This window comes from Microtus ochrogaster, unplaced genomic scaffold (assembly GCF_000317375.1).
Source record: "Microtus ochrogaster isolate Prairie Vole_2 unplaced genomic scaffold, MicOch1.0 UNK29, whole genome shotgun sequence".
NCBI lineage: Eukaryota > Metazoa > Chordata > Mammalia > Rodentia > Cricetidae > Microtus > Microtus ochrogaster.
In genome coordinates this window covers 3,450,071-3,468,071 of record NW_004949127.1, presented here as the reverse complement: position 1 = coordinate 3,468,071, position 18,001 = coordinate 3,450,071, and the positions used below count along the sequence as shown (strand labels likewise).

General features: G+C 47.1%; 1 protein-coding gene across 1 annotated transcript in view; it reads left to right on the top strand.

Annotated features, from left to right (window-relative positions):
• Positions 1 to 5,929: 5,929 nt before the first annotated feature.
• Positions 5,930 to 18,001, top strand: part of Laptm4b (lysosomal protein transmembrane 4 beta) — a 50,689-nt gene continuing 38,617 nt past the window's right edge. Inside the window, exon 1 of the mRNA XM_005368142.2 lies at positions 5,930 to 6,217. Within this exon, the coding sequence (XP_005368199.1) occupies positions 6,119 to 6,217 (99 nt within the window). The 5' untranslated portion in view covers positions 5,930 to 6,118. The remainder of the gene's footprint in view (positions 6,218 to 18,001) is intronic.

Sequence of the window (18,001 nt, the reverse complement as noted above, 5' to 3'; positions counted from 1 at the left end):
CCTGCCAGAAATACTCATTCTCTTATATCTGCATATTTCTTTCAGCATAATGCTTTCTGGGTTCATCCACACCGTAGTATGAATTTTATGTTCTTGTTGTAGCTGCTATTACGGGATGAATAACTGAGCCAAGCTACTCTAACCTTTAAACAAAGTTGCTTTGGCCTCAGGCATTAGCTTAGCACAAGGCCTTACTGCCTCGAACAGAACCAGAAAGAGTTCTGTTCATAATCAAGACCAGCTGTAATCTATGTTAGGTCATCCTGACACCACCATAGAGAACTACATTCTTGAATCAGCAGACTCAGACAGAGTGACCCGTGGTGACCCATGCCTGCTTGACACAGATTGCCAGTCTCTAGAAGAGATAATCCACACTGCAAACTCAGAGCTACTGAGATGTCTGTCTCACCATCCAGAGAGGATTGTTGCAGGGGTGTCTACATGACAAAACCCAGAAACCTATCTTTCTTTCTTTCTTTCTTTCTTTCTTTCTTTCTTCCTTCCTTCCTTCCTTCCTTCCTTCCTTCCTTCTTTCTTTCTTTCTTTCTTTCTTTCCTCTCTCTCTCTCTCTCTCTCTTTCCTCTCTCACTTTCTTTTTTGTTTTTGTTTCTTTAAGACAGGGTTTCCCAAGCTGAAGACCAGGCTGACCTTGAACTCACGGAGATCCACCTGCCTGTGCTCAGATTTAAGTCCTGCACCACCACCTCCCACCATCTAACAACTTTCCTTTCCGACTGCAATAAAACAGCTGTCCTTTCTCTCCCTGAACCTTGACCTCTTCTCTGGGAACTCCCTCTGCGTGCTGGGCTGTATGTGGGTGTGGGTGTGCCCGCCTTCTGTCGAGCAAGCTGGGGGAATAAGCCGGTCCCTTGGCTTCTGAGGGGCTGGGAATTTTAAATAATTCTCTGCATTCAAGAAGGAAGAAATCGTCATTATCCGCCAATATTATGCATGGGAGGAACTAGTCTGATCTTGGGTGTAGTCACATTGCTAACTCGTACACTAAGAGCCTGATAAGAAAAGCAGTTGGTGGGTTGGAGAGATGGCCCAGAGATTAAGAGCCCTGGCTGCTCTTCCAGAGGTCCTGAGTTCAATTCCCACCAGCCACATAGTGGCATACAACCACCACAACCATCTATAATGGGATCCTAAACCCTCCTCTGGCATGCAGGTGCAATGTTCATTAAAAGAGAAAATCATCTTTTAAAAAGACAGTCGGAGAAGGGTCTTAGCCGACTGTAAAAGGGAGCTGGGAATTTTCAGTGTGTCAGGTATCAAGTCCCTGTGTTACATTCTCTGTCTGAAATACCTAGAATGGTTTCTGTTTTCCTGACTGGACTCTGACCAGTACAACTATAGCTGATCGCAATCCAAATCTTTGGACACTGATGGATTGTACAAAGTGCATATTAACATCACTATTAATCAGGATCTGTTTGTTTTATTGCTAGTCACATGACGTGCCACTAATGACTGCATCTGCCCATCTTCATATCTCTCGTTATTTTTCCCCTCGGAGGCAGGGATTGCATCTCCTGCACTTTGTCTCTCAGCCTCCAATCCAGCGCTGACCAAACCCCCAATGTGTGCTTTAATGACTGTGATTAATCACGAGGCCTCTGAGGGTACATCAATTTGATGCGTTCATGTTGGCTGCAGCTCAGTCTGGAGTGCCTCACAGTCCTGACCCTGACTGGGGCAAGATCACATTCTATTGGTGTTCCATCTCCCCCAGCCCCCCAACACACACCCCAGACAGGTTTTTCTGTGTAGCCCTGGTTGTCCTATACTCTATACTCCGTAGACTGTGGGGGCCAGCTAAGTATGGACAGGTCACCCAAAGGAAGTTCTTTATTTCCAACCATTATCACCTGCCAGAGGTGGTAATATTAAAATTTAATAAGAGGCCTGAGTCTAAATAGTTTACCCCGAGGCAATACCTGGTTACAGGACCCGACCACCGCCCAAGAAGAGACCATCCAAAGGAAATGCCTAACATTGCAACCTGTAGATAGGATCACCTGCCAGCACACATTCACCAAGACAACCCTAGACAAATGTCAGCCAATCAGGGGTCCTGAACCTCAGAAACTCCTCACCCCCACCTTTACCTAATTCTAATTGAGCTCAGGGCTCTTCGGATATTCCAATACGTTGGACATGCGGAGAGACCGAGTTTGCAAACTTGATTAAAATAAAGGCTTTTTGCTTTTACATACAGGACTCTTGGTTTCCTTGTTGGCTTTTGCTGGGCATTGTGGATTTGGGTATAACAGGTTGGCTGTGAACTGCCTGCCTCTGCCTCCTGAGTGCTGGGATTAAAGGCGTGCGCCACCACCGCTTGTCTCAAAGTTTGAGAGTTAACACTGGCTGCTAAGTCCCATGGACTGGAGATTGTTATTCTGCTGGCCATGGTGGTTGCCAACCACCTTGCAACATCCTTCTCCTCTCTGGACTTTGCGCCCTCTGCCTTTGGACCCCAAATTTTAAGTTAGGTGTTTCTACAGCCATAGGCTTGCCAGCTGTGACCCTGGCATCTCCATCTCCCATCCTGGTTCTTTTGTCTCTTCCTCAGGACAATTGTAACTTAACCTACAGGTCACTGTCGCTGTCCTGGCAGGAATTAGTGCATTCTAAAGAGACGCTTGTGTCTCTTGGCTTATCAGACTATGAAACAATGGTCCCTTTCAAACTGGAATTTCCCCAGGAATCTCGTGCTGGGGGAAGGAAGAGGCTTGAAACTGGTGCCAGTCGGAGGAGGAACTTGTCTTCTAGAGAAAGAGCTCATACAACTTGTCAGGCCACTTTGCAGGAGACAGAGCAGAGACCATGCTGGGTAAGGTGCCAGCTTGCCTGCTTATTCACACTGCACTGGCCTTCTGCTTAAACCTAACCTTCATTCAGGCCCCCAAAGGTGGATTTGGGGGTGCCACTGGACCTCTTTGTCCCTCTTCCCAATGCCACAGTGCATAAATTCTCCTTTTTATGTTTCTCATTAGTATTTGCCAATTTAATTGTCCTATTGCGGACTGGTGGTCAGACCTTGCTTGTCAGGGCTGCTAGAGACCAGGTTCTGACCCTAACAACTGCTGTGACTTCAGCACCTCTGGGAAGCCCTCCATGATCTCCCCAAGGCTTTGATGTGGATTTCCAAGATATGCAGTGTTCAACACACACAGTGCCTAGCCAGCTTTATGTCCTTTCGTGTTTATTTCTCTGTGTTCCTCCTCAGCTCAACTGTGAGCTCTTTGTTATTAGTGGCTATTTCTTGCTGTGAAATGGCAGCTGCCCTGGGCTCCAAGGATGGTTACTCCCAGATACAAGGAGAAAGACACTTCCACAAGTGACCTATTATAACAAGCTGTATATTTTAAGGTGCTCAGGCACTGGCCGGTCTGCTGTCTCACCCTAGACTGGGATTGAGAGAACACGGTCGGGATAGCTTTTTAAGGTCCTTTTATGGGGGGAAAACCCACAAGGTTAATAAAGCAAACAAACAAACAAACAGCAACAAAACCAAACACAACACAAGTAGCTGCTGGTGTGTTTACAGGGGTGAGATCATGGGCGGTTAGAAAAATTACAATGAAAAAGCAAGAATTTCGGCCAGGTAGTGGTGGCAGTATTGAGGCACATGCCTTTAATCCCAGCACTCAGGAAGTAGAGCAGGTGGATCTCTGTGAGTTCGAGGCCAACCTGGTCTACAAAGTGAGTTCCTGGACAGCCAGTGCTCTTACACAGAGAAGCCCCTTCTCAAAAAACAAACAAACAAACAAACAAACACAAAAGAATTCTATAGAATGAACATGTTAGAATATACATCACATAGGTGGGGAGTCATATGTCATGGGGTTGGCAGTCATAATTCAGTGTAGATTCAAAAACATATTTTGCAAGACACATCAGGTACTTCTTTTATTTTTTTTCTTCAGTTTTTCGAGACAAGGTTTCTCTGTGTATCCCTGGCCAGAAAGTTATTCTTAACTAGAACTGGACACTAATCCTATAGGGTGTGGTAACTTCACAACGTGACCCCTGTTCTGAACAGAAGCCAACACGGTCCCTCAGAAAGTCCCAGACAAAAAAGGGAGTAACCCGGCTGTCTCCAAGTTTCTGGGGAAGCTTCAGTCCTTTTTGTTGTTGTTTGTTTTTGGAGATAGGGTCTCTCTCCATAACCCTGGCTACCCTGGAACTTACCATGAAGACAAGGCTGGCCTCAAACTCGCAGAGATGTACCTGCCTCTGCCTCCCGCCTCCAGAGTGCTGGGATAAAAGGTGTACACCACCATGCCTCCCTCAGTTCTCTCGTATTCCAGTAACGAGCATCCCAAAGACACTGTAGAGGTGTGGTTTACTAAGATTCCCCATGTGCACATCTTTCTCCAGCTAGCTTCTACTCTATATTTTAAAATCTATAGCAATTTGGCAAGCGTGACTTCATATCCTGAACAGTAAATTTTCTGAAATATAAAGTTTATTTGAATTGATGTGTGTCATTTGCTTAACAAATCTGAAATTCTGGCGGGAAGAGAGCGGTAACTACGACAGTTTACCAAGGCTGTGAACAGTCAGCATCTTTCAATGTGGTAACTACGACAGTTTACCAAGGCTGTGAACAGTCAGCATCTTTCAATGTGGTATTCCCCATCCTATATTTCCGTTCCCTTTTTGAGCACTAATGCTTTTCCAGTTACAAGTGGCTGCGGACACAATTATACACTTTTTTTTTTTTTTTGCAACCCTGAGGCCGAAACTCATAACTTCTTGCAAGCTAAGATAACACTCTGCCAGGAGAGGAAATCCCTAGCTCTTAAAGATCCCAAAGAGAAAATTATCTCTAATGTAGTAAAGAAAAGTAACAAATACTGAGTTTTTCCAAATCCTCCCACAGTAATAGCTCCGCTCAGGGACCTGCATTTGGTAACCCTGGGGATACAACCTACGTTTAAACTATAAACCAAGCCGGGCGATGGTGGCGCACGCCTTTAATCCCAGCACTCGGGAGACAGAGGCAGGCGGATCTCTGTGAGTTCGAGACCAGCCTGGTCTACAGAGCTAGATCCAGGACAGACTCCAAAGCCACAGAGAACCCCTGTCTCGAAAAACCAAAAAAAAAAAAAAAAAAAAAAAAAAACAAAAAAAAAAACCTATAAACCAAGAGCGTGGTAGGTGCATGTCTTTGTGAAACTAACCAATCTTATTTGACATGTACTTAAATTTAAATAGAACCCGTTTTATTTCTTGTTCCAAGTCTGAAATAAAACTTTCACACGGACTTTTAATCTCATTTATCCGAGATTCTTAGCTATCACTGTGGTCAGAGGCTAAACCTTGGATGCGAGCCTTCAAGACAAAACACCAGCTGGAAGGAAGTACCCCCACCCCCATCCTCTGGGCTCTTCAACGCTGTGTGTTGGGTCTTGCAAAGATCTCCTGGCAGTAATTGTTTCTTTAGAGCTTCAGTCATTATTAAAAATGCTACCTAAGCACAGTGAGGATGCCCTTGACACACATCCTATTTTCTGGGAAAAGATTGCTACCAGAGTAATTGAGCTGGGAAGCTGAGACAAATTGCTCTCAGCGGGTTCCGCAGTGGTTCAAAGTACTGCAGTTGACTGGAATCATACATACCACGCGTTTCCCTTCCTCCAGTTTGCAAGATAACTACGGTTCCAGCACGGCATCCACCGATTATCTGCAAGCTAGATTCGAGGCAAACACAGTCGGAACGAATCCGAATCCCAAGCAAAGTTGCACCCATGGCCGAAGGAAACCCCTGGAGCCTCCCTGAGGGTCCAGCAACCCCGCAACTATTTGCGCAGAGTGCCCGGCGCCCGCAGCTGGCTGGAGCCCGCGGTGACATCACAAGCCCAGGCAGACCACGTGACCCAGGCCTCGCCTCCCCTGCCCCCTAGCGTCGCCGCGGTCTTGGAGCTCAGTGTCCCGCCGCAGCCGCCACTCGGGGCTCTCGGGGCAGCGCGGAGCCAAGGGCCGGGGCGAGCGGGCCGGGGCGTCGGAGCGTGCGGGGGAAGAGGTCCAGGAGCGGGCGACCGGGCTAGCGGAGCCGGGACCGACGCGGACGACGCTCTCGCAAACTTGTACGCGCGTCGGAGCGATGAATATGGTCGCGCCTTGGACGCGGTTCTACTCGCACAGCTGCTGCCTGTGCTGCCATGTCCGCACCGGCACCATCCTGCTGGGCGTCTGGTACCTGGTGAGCTCGGCCGGGCGACGAGGGGGCACCCATCCCGCGCGCTGCGCAGCCGGCGCCGCTAAGTCGCTTCCAGGTCGGCCTCGGCCTGGGGTGCCGCCCGCGATCATCCGCCTAAAGTTGTATTATTAGAAAGTTAATTCTCGGGGAGAGCCGAGCTGCAGTGGCGGGGTTGTGGGGAGGGGCGCGGGAGCATGGGGAGGGAGCGCGGGGTCCTGGGGGTGCGCGGCGGGCGGGTCCACCCCGGTGCGGCTCCGCCGTGAGTTCGCGTCCCAGCAGAAACGGTTGGGAAGTTCTCGCCCCTCTTGAGTGGGTTTTCCCGCACATACTTGTTTTAAAGCCTTTACACCGGGAAGGCGCCGTCGTGTGACTGCGTCCCAGTCGGCCTGGAGAAGCCATCTTACACCCACTCAGGTTCCTGCCCGTGGACAGGTGATCCCTCTAAGCCGGCACGGCGGGCAAATGCAGTTTTTAAAATGGCTTTTCAGGTTGGCGCTTTAAAGGTCTCGTTTGTATAGAAAACAAGCGGCGATTCTCGTGGGCAGCCTGATGGATTCTTGCACTGTGGCGCTACCCTTGACTGATAGTTGGCAGCCCTGGACTGCACCAGCATTGAGTCGATTACTCTGCATTTGGGGTTTTTGTGACATCATTTTTGGGAGTTAGATCCGAGCTCCTTTGCAGTGAATAATGCTGCAAGACGAAGAAGTGCCTTAAAAAGTGATAGTTATGTGGCATATGTAACTTTTTTTTTTATGAGAATGCATTCTTATCTCCCTCAGCACGAATCATCTTTTTTCTTTTGGTGGCTCGTATTTAATATTTGATAGCTTAAGAAATATATAGTATATCGAATTATAAACTGCCTTGTGCCATTTTAAGCAAAGCACTCACTCCCCTCCTGGTGATGCTATTGTGCTATTTATAGTCTCAGATTTCCTTTAGTTGGACTCATTATGGCCACATAATAGAAATTTTTAGCCTTAAAAGCTTTCCAAAGATCGTTGATATGTGTGGGTTCTGACTGTGTAGTGTGGATGCAGATTGAACATTAGTGCATTGGCTCAACCCCGAGTTTTCTGAAAGCCAAGGAATTCGCAGAAATTTAAAATCAGATTTGGAGTAAGCAGTCTCAAGCAGTGCTTTTGCGGATGGCCAGGGCAGACAGTCGTCTGCAGATGTCTGGGTCTTCCTTGGAAGAGTTCAAATCTGCAGGCTTGCAAGTGCATCATTTGTGGATGCAATTTGTAAAATCTAGGGCATTGCATTAGGCAAATGTACTACATGATCTCCAGGAGAGATAAATCTACTTGAGCCCTGCAGTTGGCAGTCGCCCAACCAGGCGGCATTGGTGATAAAAGCCGAGATCTCCTCAGGCTTCCTCTCCCGTAGGAACCTGCCCTTTGTGGGGTATGTGCGCTTGGAATTGAGGCCTTTTGCAAGATAGCTTCCAAGAAGACAGGAAACCAGGGTGAAGTACTCACCATGTTTCTGCAAACGTCTTCTTTATTTCACAAGACTATTGAAAATTTCTTCAGTAGTTGAGTTCCTGTATAGCTTTAAATATAATTTGGTTTTCTAAAACCTTGATTTCCATTTTAAAAGGCTGAGGTGGGTGGGGGTGTAAGGCCTAAGGAAAAACCGGCCCTCCCCCTCCTTCCACAGCACCCATTTCTCGGCGTGAGAAAGGAGAGTTTTCTGGGAAAGATTAAGAGTGAATGGGTTCAGATGAGAGCCTGCCGTAGACTGTGCCAGATGAAATGATCGTTTTCTGCGTGTTTTCTAATTGCTGTTTCTTATCCTGCTGTTTACTAACTAGGTCCTGCATACTACGTAGTGTGCTCCCTAAGCTAAACTTAAACATTCCTGGTGAAAACGGAGGTTAAGAGCTTGCGGCTTATACACGGTCCTTGGTTTCAACTCAAGTGCTAGCTGGCCCTCCCCCCGCCCCGTTAAACCTTTAAGAAGTCGTGGTTTTGCCTTGACTATCAAAGGTTTCCAGAAATAAAACATTGATTCAGCTATTAGGGGTTTTTCTTTGTTTTTTATGAAATGGCCATCCGCGTACAGTGAGATCAGGTTGTTCCTTGTACGGTTCAGTGGCAAATGTATGTTCCTGTCTGACTAAAGAAGGTTTTGAAGTTTTCTTTTCCTCTTTTCTACCTGGTCCCAGCTCATCCTGTCACCGACGGGGAGCCGGTCACTTTGCAGATTTTACTGTATGCACTTGTATTCAGTTCCTTTCCCTTAGCGTACCTCGGTGCCTCCTCCTGTTGGAATGTATGAATGGTCTATGTTTGTTGCTTCATGATGTGTTTTACTAATACACCTTATTTGTCTGTTCACTGGCTTGAACAGTTTCTAGTTTGGGGGATGCTGTGTGTGTGTGTGTGTGTGTGTGTGTGTGTGTGTGTGTGTGTGTGTGTATGAGTATGAGTATACATATGTACTATATATATTATTTTTTCTTCAGCTTCTCTGAGCATCCTTAAGCCATAAACCAGGTTTTTGTGTTTTTTTTTTTTTTTTTAGATATGTGTTTGTATTTGTAATGGGTAGATACTATTGACTGGAACCCTTGCTCACTGGGTGAAGTCTGACTTGCCCAGTGCTAGCCAGTTTTCCAAAGAGGTTGGTTCAGGTCCAGTTTGCTCTGTTAACTACAGATGGGTGATGGACTGGTGCTCTGGTAACTACAGATGGTTGAAGGACTGGTTGTCTCATAGATCACCAGGGTTTGGTGCTGTCACTCTCTTAGATTTTAGCATTCTAGGGGTATGCACTGGTGTGCTAGTATAATTTGTACTTCCCTCGTGAAGAGTGATGTGGAAGGGTTTGACTTTGGTTATGAACCAGTTGCATGTCTTTTTATTGGGCTCTGTCCCATTAACTTGTAGAAACTTTACGACTTGGATACTAGTTCTTTAATATGTACGTGTGATTGTAATCTTCCAGACTGTGGTTTGCATACTCTTGCACGCTTGGTCTCAACCTCCTCCATCTTTCCTCCCTTCTTTTCTTCTGTTTACTTACTTACCTACTTAATTATTTTTACTTACTTATTTTTTTGTTTTTCAAGACAGGGTCTCTCTGTAGCTTTGGAGCCTGTCCTGGAACCAGCTCTGTAGACCAGGAGACTGGCCTCAAACTCAGAGAGATCCACCTGCCTCTGCCTCCCGAGTGCTGGGATTAAAGGTGTGTGTCCCCACTGACCGACATCATTTTGATGATCAGAAATCACTCAAAAGTTTAAGACTCAGTTCAGTTTTCAAAGTTAATACTTCCTGTATCCTCTGAGGTTGAAGGCTATAATGTTTTCTTTCCAGAAGCTGTGATCTTAGCTTTCCTGTGCGGTAGGGGCTGGCATCCATAGCTTACTCAAAAAAGCAGTTTAAAGCTGAGCATGCTCATGCCTGTAATCTCAGCAGTCGGGAGGCTGAACCAAGAGAACCGCCATGAATTTAGAACAGCCTGGGTCTCACGAAAGAAAGAAGTGCACAGTAGTAGAGTGATGCTGTGTGTTCTGGAATGTTCTCTCTCCAACAGGTCCCCCGTATTCAGGGTTTCAGTGTTGTCGGTCTCAGTGTTTGGGGCTGTATCTGTAATGAATATATGCAGTCCTCCATCATCCGTTGAATAATACAGTATAGTTATTTATGTCATATTTACATAGTATTGGTTGTAAGTAAGCTAAACACGCGCTCTAAGGAGACATGCAAAGCCGTTTTATGTAAGACGTGAGCGCTGGAGGAGTTTGGTGTCCTCCCCTGCTGCCCAAGTTTTCCCATACTTATCTCTTACCACAGATTTAGACTCCCCAGCTCAATGCCTGTATTTTTACTTTACACAATTATATGTATGAACATCTACCAGCATGTATGTATGCACCTGCTTCATGTGCATGCAGTTCTCGGGGAGGTCAGAAGAGGGTTACAGGCCCTCTGGCGGTGGACAGTGAGCTGACATATGGCTGCTGGGAACCGAATCCCAGTTGTCTGCAAGAGCCATCTGTCCTGTTGTAAGGAGATTGCTTGTTGGTTCCCGGCTGCTCAGCCCTGAAATAATCACATAGAAACTATATTAATTAATTATTAATCTCTTGGCCCATTAGCTCTAGCTTCCTATTGGCTAACCCTTATATCTTAATTTAGCCCAAGTCTAGTCATCTCTGTATCGCCATGGGTGAAGTTTTGGTGTCTGTGTCAGGCGGGGCTACATGGCTTCTCGTTGACTCCACCTCCTTCCTCCCAGCATTCAGTTCAGTCCCGTGTCAGTATCCCCATCCCTCAGTGTAGGTCGTTTTCGTTCCCAGTACAGTATTTCTGGTAGGGATTCCCCCATACACCGGGCCCCAGTTAAAATTAGACCAGGCCGGACAGCGCCTTCTCACTAGAGGCCCTCAGCTTTTCTGGACATAGTGTCTTATCTGTCCCTTGACATGGAATGCCAGATTTCACCTGTGGTGAGCTCCTGGAATGTGAAACCAGCACACCACTACGTCAGTGAATTGGTGAAGCTGTCGCCGAGATGAGATGAATTCCGCTCGCTGTCCCTGGCGTGCGGTGCGTCCTCCTTCAGAGGAGACTAACGATGGTGGACCGGTTTCAGTTCTGCTCTTCGTCAGGGCAGCCTGGCGAATCTAATTTACAAATGACATTACAAGTTCCCAGTACTAAAGGAACAGTTCTCCGTCCCAGGAGAGTAAGAGATGGGCTCGCCGCTCATACGGTCCTGTGTTAAGGTCTCCTTTGTTTCCCTCGCCCTTTTGTGCGGTCTGTCTTATTTCTACACTTGGTCAAATGGTCAAGAGCCGCCTGTTTCAGCCTCTGTGTCTGGTATAGGTAAAGCTGCTGCTGTCTGGTTCTTCTGCTCCCAGAGGCTAGAGGAACAGGGTAGTGGGACAGGACCACATCCTACCTGACCTGTGGCCTTTCTGTATCATCTTTGTGTGTGGTTGGGACTTTTCACCACTGTGTTTGGGGGGGACCTCTCACCATCATGTTTGGTCCTGGCCTGTGAAAGGTGGAAAATGAAGGCAGGGGAAATTTGGGGGCCATGAGAAGGAAAAGTAAAGCCCTTTACCTTGGATTCCAGTTGAAGCCTCTTGTTCATAGAGAAGCAGGGCTTGACGAGGCCGAACACCTTTCTCTCTTCCTGTCCGTAAACCTGCAGTTTCCTGGGAATGTCGCAGAAACCCACTGTATAAGAAAAGATTGTGGTTGGGCAGTAGTGGAGCACACCTTTAATCTCAGCACTCCAGAGGCAGAGGCCTACAGATTTCTGTGAGTTCAAGGCCAGCCTGGTCTACAGGGTGAGTTCCAGGACAGCCACGGCAACACAGAGAGACCCTGTCTTGAAAAAGGAGCTGGAGCGCTTGCTCCTCAGTGCTGACTGCTATTGGAAATGATTTGAGTTCACTTCTCAGCACCCATGTCGAGCAGTTTACATATTCGGGGAACTCCAGTTCCTGGAATTGGACACCTTCTGGCATCTTCAGTTATCTTTGTACTCAGGTGCGCTTATCTAGATGGACACACACACACATCATTAAAGATAATTGCAGGAAATAAGTTGGAGAGCAGTGAGGAAGATCCCCTACTCCAGCCTTTGATCTGCACACATAGTAATAGGAAAGAAAAAAAAATCATTTTAAGCTTTGAGATAAATATAGCAGGATCCTGATGACAGCTGCCAGAAGGAAGAAAATGGAGAGAAACCTTGCCTTTAAGTTAGGCATGGAGCTCAGAGAAAGTCCGGAGTGTCAGGGGAAGCATGCTAGGCTTTTGGCTGATATCCAGAAAGGAGAAGGGAAAGAAAAAGCACATTGCAGGCTTCAGATCTGAGTTCAGAGGGCGCCTGCTCCCAGATTCTGGTGCCGAGACAGAGGGTTGCACCAAGGACAAGTGGTTAGCGTTAGAGATAGTTTATTAGCAAGAGGGAAAGCAGGCTAGATGTGACCACGGAAGCCTTTAATCCCAGCTCCCTGACTTTGAGGCCAGCCTGGTTGACTTATTAAGTTCCATGCCAACCAGGGGCAACACAGGGAGACTGTCTCAAAATACTTAATACAGGAAAAGCACTGATGGGAATAGGAGTGTGCTGGGGAGACCAGGGGGAAAGCCCAAAAGCTAAAAGGAAAAATTAGAGAGAGATTCCGGGAATAAGGTAAGGGTTTCCTTACGGGAGCATGGACACCCTACTAGCTGCTGTACTATCAGCTTCCCGCCAATCATCAGCTTTCCATAAATCCTCAGGAAGGGATAGAGTCTCATAAACTGTTCCCTTTTCATGATAGGGTGTTGACAGGCCCAGGCTTGTAATAGCTGTCTGGAGAGTGACTGTGGTACTGCCTTTGCAGAGGACCCTAATTCAGTTCCCAACACCAGTGTTGGTGACTAACAATGACCTGTAGCTCTAGACCCAGGAGATCCACCTCCATAGCACCAGGCCCACACACACATTTAATAATAATAATAATAATAATAATAATAATAATAATAATAATAATAATAATAAATTAAAGGAGTGCAGTTGTCATCTCTCTCCTGGACCATACCTCTCCCATCTTCCTCTGGCTTTTCTGTTCTTTCCTCCTTTGGAGGCTTGAGAGGCGCTACAGAGGACCACAGCTGACGGCCACACTGCTCTTTGGGCTGAAACAGTTGTTTGGAATGTAAGGTGATCGGCACATTGTGTCCATTTGATAAAACAACTTCAGTAGCCTCCGTGTGAGAGTCTATGACCTTCCAGACATGAGCTTCTGATTGACTGGTACAATACCGGATTTAATGGTCCTTCTGTGGAACAGGCATTGGGTCCAGGCAGGAGGGTGGCTACTCCTGGAACAGACTTGCCTCTTCTGCATGAGGATCCACACCCAAGTAAGACAGCTGGTGATGTTCTATCCCAGGAGCCTTCCTGGCTCCTTCCAGTCCAGGTTCTGTTTGATTTCCCTGTGTTCCATGACCAAGGCAGGTGGTGTTTCTAGTCTTAGCATCCAGTTATATGAGCAACCGGCAGAGGTGGCCATTTTATGTATTATTTTAGGAACCTCAGGAGCCTCTCTTTCTGGTAGATAACCTGTAGCAGGAAGCCTGTACCTGCCACTGGATTATTCCCTTAATAGCCCGTGGTTTCTGGAAATTGTTTCTTTTGACTCTCGTGTATTCCAGGCTGTTTCAGAGTTGTTCTAAAGTCTGTGATGGCCTTGGTTTCCTAATCTTTCTGCCCCCACGTCCCAAGTGCTGGGATGGCAGGCATGTACCATCATACTGACTTGAAACTTCTTTTCCTTCCTTCTCTCTTACTTTTTTTAATGACTTATTTTTATTCTATGTGCACTGGTGTCTGTGAGGGTGTCAGTCCCCTGGACCTGAGTTACAGACAGTTGTAAGCTGCCACTTGGGAGTTGGGAGTTGAATCTGGGTCTTTTGGAAGAACAGCCGGTGATTGCTCTTAACCACTGAGCCATCTCTCCAGCCCCACATCTGTCCTCCCCACCCCACCTCACCCCCAGGTAAGATCTGGCTATATTGCCCTAACTTACTTGGAACTGGCTATGTAGATGAGACTTGCCTTGAACTCACAGAAATCTGTTTGCCTCTGCCTCTGCCTCTGCCCCTCGAGTTCTGGGATTAAAGGATTGCACCACTACCACTGGCTCTTTGACTCTTCTCTTAATAAACACTGATTCTGCTTGATACTGGCTCACCATGGGATTCTTTTTTCCTGTTAAGTAAAGAATCCCAACTTCACGCAAGGAGTTTATGGAAAAACTCTGGCTACATGGAGATGTGTTCCAGCTCTGCTGTTAGGCTGACCTGCTCTCCACCAGAATTCTCATTTCTTAGTTCCCGAGGATAACCCTGTTGTGTAAGAGTTATCTCCAAAACGAGCCAAAAAGAGCCTGCCTGGACGCTCTTTAAAGAGGAAACTAAACAACCGAAAATAGCTTCAGGAACTCCCTGAAACTGACTAGATTCTTTAGGCCCCTCCCTCCTTTTGTAGGCTGTAAAGGCAGAGTCCCTCTCCCTCAGAGGAGTTAGCTGAGCAGCAAAGAAAGCTCTGAAACCAGACCTGGGAGAAGCAGAAACCAGCTGAGCTTCCTGGAACAAGTTTGGACCAGTCACTTGGGAAGTACCCTCTCCAACCTGTTGGGTGCCTGCAGGCTCTGCAATGTTTTCAGGTTTCTTAGCTTTTGTGAGCTGTTCCCATGTCGGAATGAGCTTTGGTGATACAGCTGTCTTTGAGTCGTTTCTGCTCCTAGAAGTAACCCCAATAAAACTCCTGGTTCACCATGTTGGATGGACTTCGGTGGTATCTGTATTTTGGTCTGTTGTGAGCACCCTATCTGGGGGAATACAACATGTTTCATTACACAACATAACTGACGGGCACCCCAAAGAACCGAATATGAGCTGGGAAGGAGTGAGTGCGTGGTGGGGAACAAGGGCGGGGGAAATTCCAGTCCACCTGTTCTTTCCCTATGGTGTGTGTTCGTGTGCCTTTGTGCTAGGAGGAAGTGCATGGTTCACCCAAGGTTGAACCGTCAGGATTAGGAGTATCTGTGGCGGGGATCCTAGGGTGTCAGTCTTCATCTGTGTGGTGCGGAGCATCATGCCTGAATGATGAGTGGGGTGATGCGAATACAGAGATGCCCTGAAAACAGTGAAAAGCTCAGAGAAAATTTTGCAGTCTTTGAGATCAGAGTCAACTCTCATCAAGCAGCTGTGGAGGTTGCTGGACCGCTGCTGTGCACAGTTAGAAATGCGTTGGATGGGGCTGGAGAGATGGCTCAGTGGTTAAGAGCACTGACTGCTCTTCCAAGAGGACCTGGGTTCAGTTCCCAGCACCCACATGGCAGCTCACAACTGTCTGAAGATCCAGTTGCAGGGGATCTGATACCTTCACACCAGTCCACATAAAATGAAGTTAAATTAACCATAAAAAATATTTTTTAAAAAAGAAATGTCGGGCCGGGCGGTGGTAGCACACACCTTTAATCCCAGCACTCAGGAGGCAGAGGCAGGGGGATCGCTGGGAGTTCGAGGCCAGCCTGGTCTACAAGAGCTAGTTCCAGGACAGGCTCCAAAGCCACAGAGAAACCCTGTCTCAAAAAACCTAAAATAAAATAAAATAAAAAGAAATGTGTTGGAGCTGAGATGGTGGCCGCCGCTGTGTGCAGTTAGAAATGCCTCTGAGCTGAGATGGTGGCCAAGCAGGAGCTTGTTTGTGTAGAGGATTAATTGCAACAAGAAAGGGAGATGCAGCTGCCTGGCGTCTTCCGTGTTAGCCTCTGTTTTGACCAGTAAATTAGATAAAAAGGAAGAGAGAGATGGTAACGTGATAAGATATCTCTTGAGTCTAGCCTTTAGTAGAGAAAAGGGAAACCCTGTAATCCAGGATTCAGGAGATTTATTGGGAGGGAGGAATCCAGGAGAGCGGCTGCCGCTGCCAGGGTTGAAAAGCAGCAAACTGAACAGGCACCGAGCTTATATTGGGCTTCTTAGGGGTGGAGTTTTTCCAGGGCGGGGATTGGTCAGATTTCAGTCCCTTGAGCTCAGGTTGACTAGATTTTTATGCTCAGGGAGTGGTTGGTTTTCTGCTCAGGGATTGGTTCACTTTCCTGCTCAGGGATTGGTTGGTTGTCTGAGTAGTTGCTCAAGGGAAGATTTGGCTCTGCTTTCAGGACAAAGTATGTTTCTTCCCCTGACTGTTTTTCTCCTTTTGACTCTAATTTCAGGGAAAGGGCATATCTCTTTCACTGACTGATTCTATGGCCAAAGTATGTTTCTTTGGCACTGGTTTCAGGGTCAGGGTTTTTTTTTTCTTTGGTTCTGGGTTCAACGCTAAACTATTTCTTTCACTGGTTAGGGTCTTAGAGCCAGGATGTGTTTCTTTCACTGGCTCTGGTTTCAGGGCCAGGGCAGGTTTCTTTGGCTAGTCCTTTTATCCTGTAGTAAGTTTCCATCCTTCCTTAAACCAAAGGCTGCATGACCTTGGACGTGAGACAATGAGAGCGAAATCAGCCCCTGATGGACTGGGTTATTACAAAACACTTGGTTTTCTGCTTCTTGGGTTCCCACAGATTGCAGGGGTTGGGAACCATAGAGGAGGGGCGGATGCTATTGAGGGAACTAGGAATAAGAGCTGTGTTTGAACCGCAGTTCTCTGGGCCAGATAGAGTTGTGTTCACAGAGGAGCTAAAGAAAAGGATGACCCATCAGGGCCCTCGAGGCTGGTGTTGACCCTTAGTGGCTTTGCTGAGTCCATCGTTGGGCCACGATCTTTATAAATTAGAAAGGCTTTGGCAGAACTAAGTGACTTAGACAGCATGCAAAGGAACTCTTAAGGCAAGAGAGCAACACAGAGGAAATAAAGAAAGATATAGGGGAGGAAGAGGTTTGTCTGGGTTTCAGGAAGAGGGAGCGTTTTTTCTCAGGAACGGTCTGAAGGCTTCAAAGCCCTAGGGGCAGTTCACAGAAGATACAGCTGATAGAATAATACAGGGGAAGATGATCAAGCCGGTTCCAGGAATGGGTCAGTATCCCCCAGACTACATGTCCCTCCAGAAGGAGGTCATGTTAAGGGTGAAGATGATTTACCCAGCCAAGGTGTGTTGTAAGGAGACCACTTGTCTCCCAGCCTCCAGGTAGCTCAGACATGAAATAATCACACAGAAACTATATTATTTAAATCACTGCTTGGCCCATTAGCTCTAGCTTCTTTTTGGCTAACTCTTATATCTTAATTTAAATTATTTCTAGTAATCCGTGTATCGCCATGAGGCTGTGTTTTACCGGGTAAAGTTCCAGCGGGGCTACATTCTATTCTGCCTCCTTTCTCCCAGCATTGTTTAGTTCTACCCCAGCAGGCCAAGCCAGTTTCTTTATTCACCAATGGTATTTAGAGCATACGGACGGGACTCCCACATCAAGGGTGTACTCAGGGAGAGGCAAGAGGGACAGCCACAGCCACAGTGCCAAGCCAGGGCACAGCAGGGGAGAGCAGAGTTATACCCACCCTTGTTGCTGAGTGGGTCTGAGCAGATTAAGCCAGACGCACCGAGCTCATCAGGGGTATAGAAGTGTAGGGAGGCTCCGTGGAAGAACTTGAGGATGTGGAAGTATAATGGCTCAGAGGGAATGCCTGAGGATGACAGAAAACCAGCTCAGTTAGTGCCTCCTGTCCAGGCTTCCACCCAACCTTGATCTGTGTGGAGGAAGCAATGGCTACAAATGACGGAACTTCCTTATATGCAGCATTAGACCATGCTTATGTAATACTTTAGTGCCTCAGTTGTGAGCTTCTGGGATCACCTGACGCTTGCTCAGAACAAATGACAGCAGACCTTCAGAGTGCTCCACCAAGGTCATCTTGTAGCCCCATTATTAGCTGTGGGGCAGTGGTTCAGGGTGTTGCCTTGACCTGCTTGCTTTGGAGATGTTTTGTATAATGGCATATACCGCTGAGTGGAAAGCCATTGGAAAGACAACCGGGTACAATTGTGCTTCCTACTGCCTACAACCCTACTGGGGCTGGGTTAATTGAAAGTAAAAAAATCCAAAGGGTACCCTATATGGGTGGAAAAGGGCATTCCCAGAAGCCATAAGGTTATTGAATGAAAACTCCATGCCGGAGGTGGACTCCCTCCTAGGAGTTGTTGGCTTTATTTGGTCTTCATTCTTGAAATGTGGTTAAGAGCATTGCCTGCTCTTCCAAAGGTCCTGAGTTCAATTCCCAGCAACCACATGGTGGCTCACAACCATCTGTAATGAGGTCTGGTGC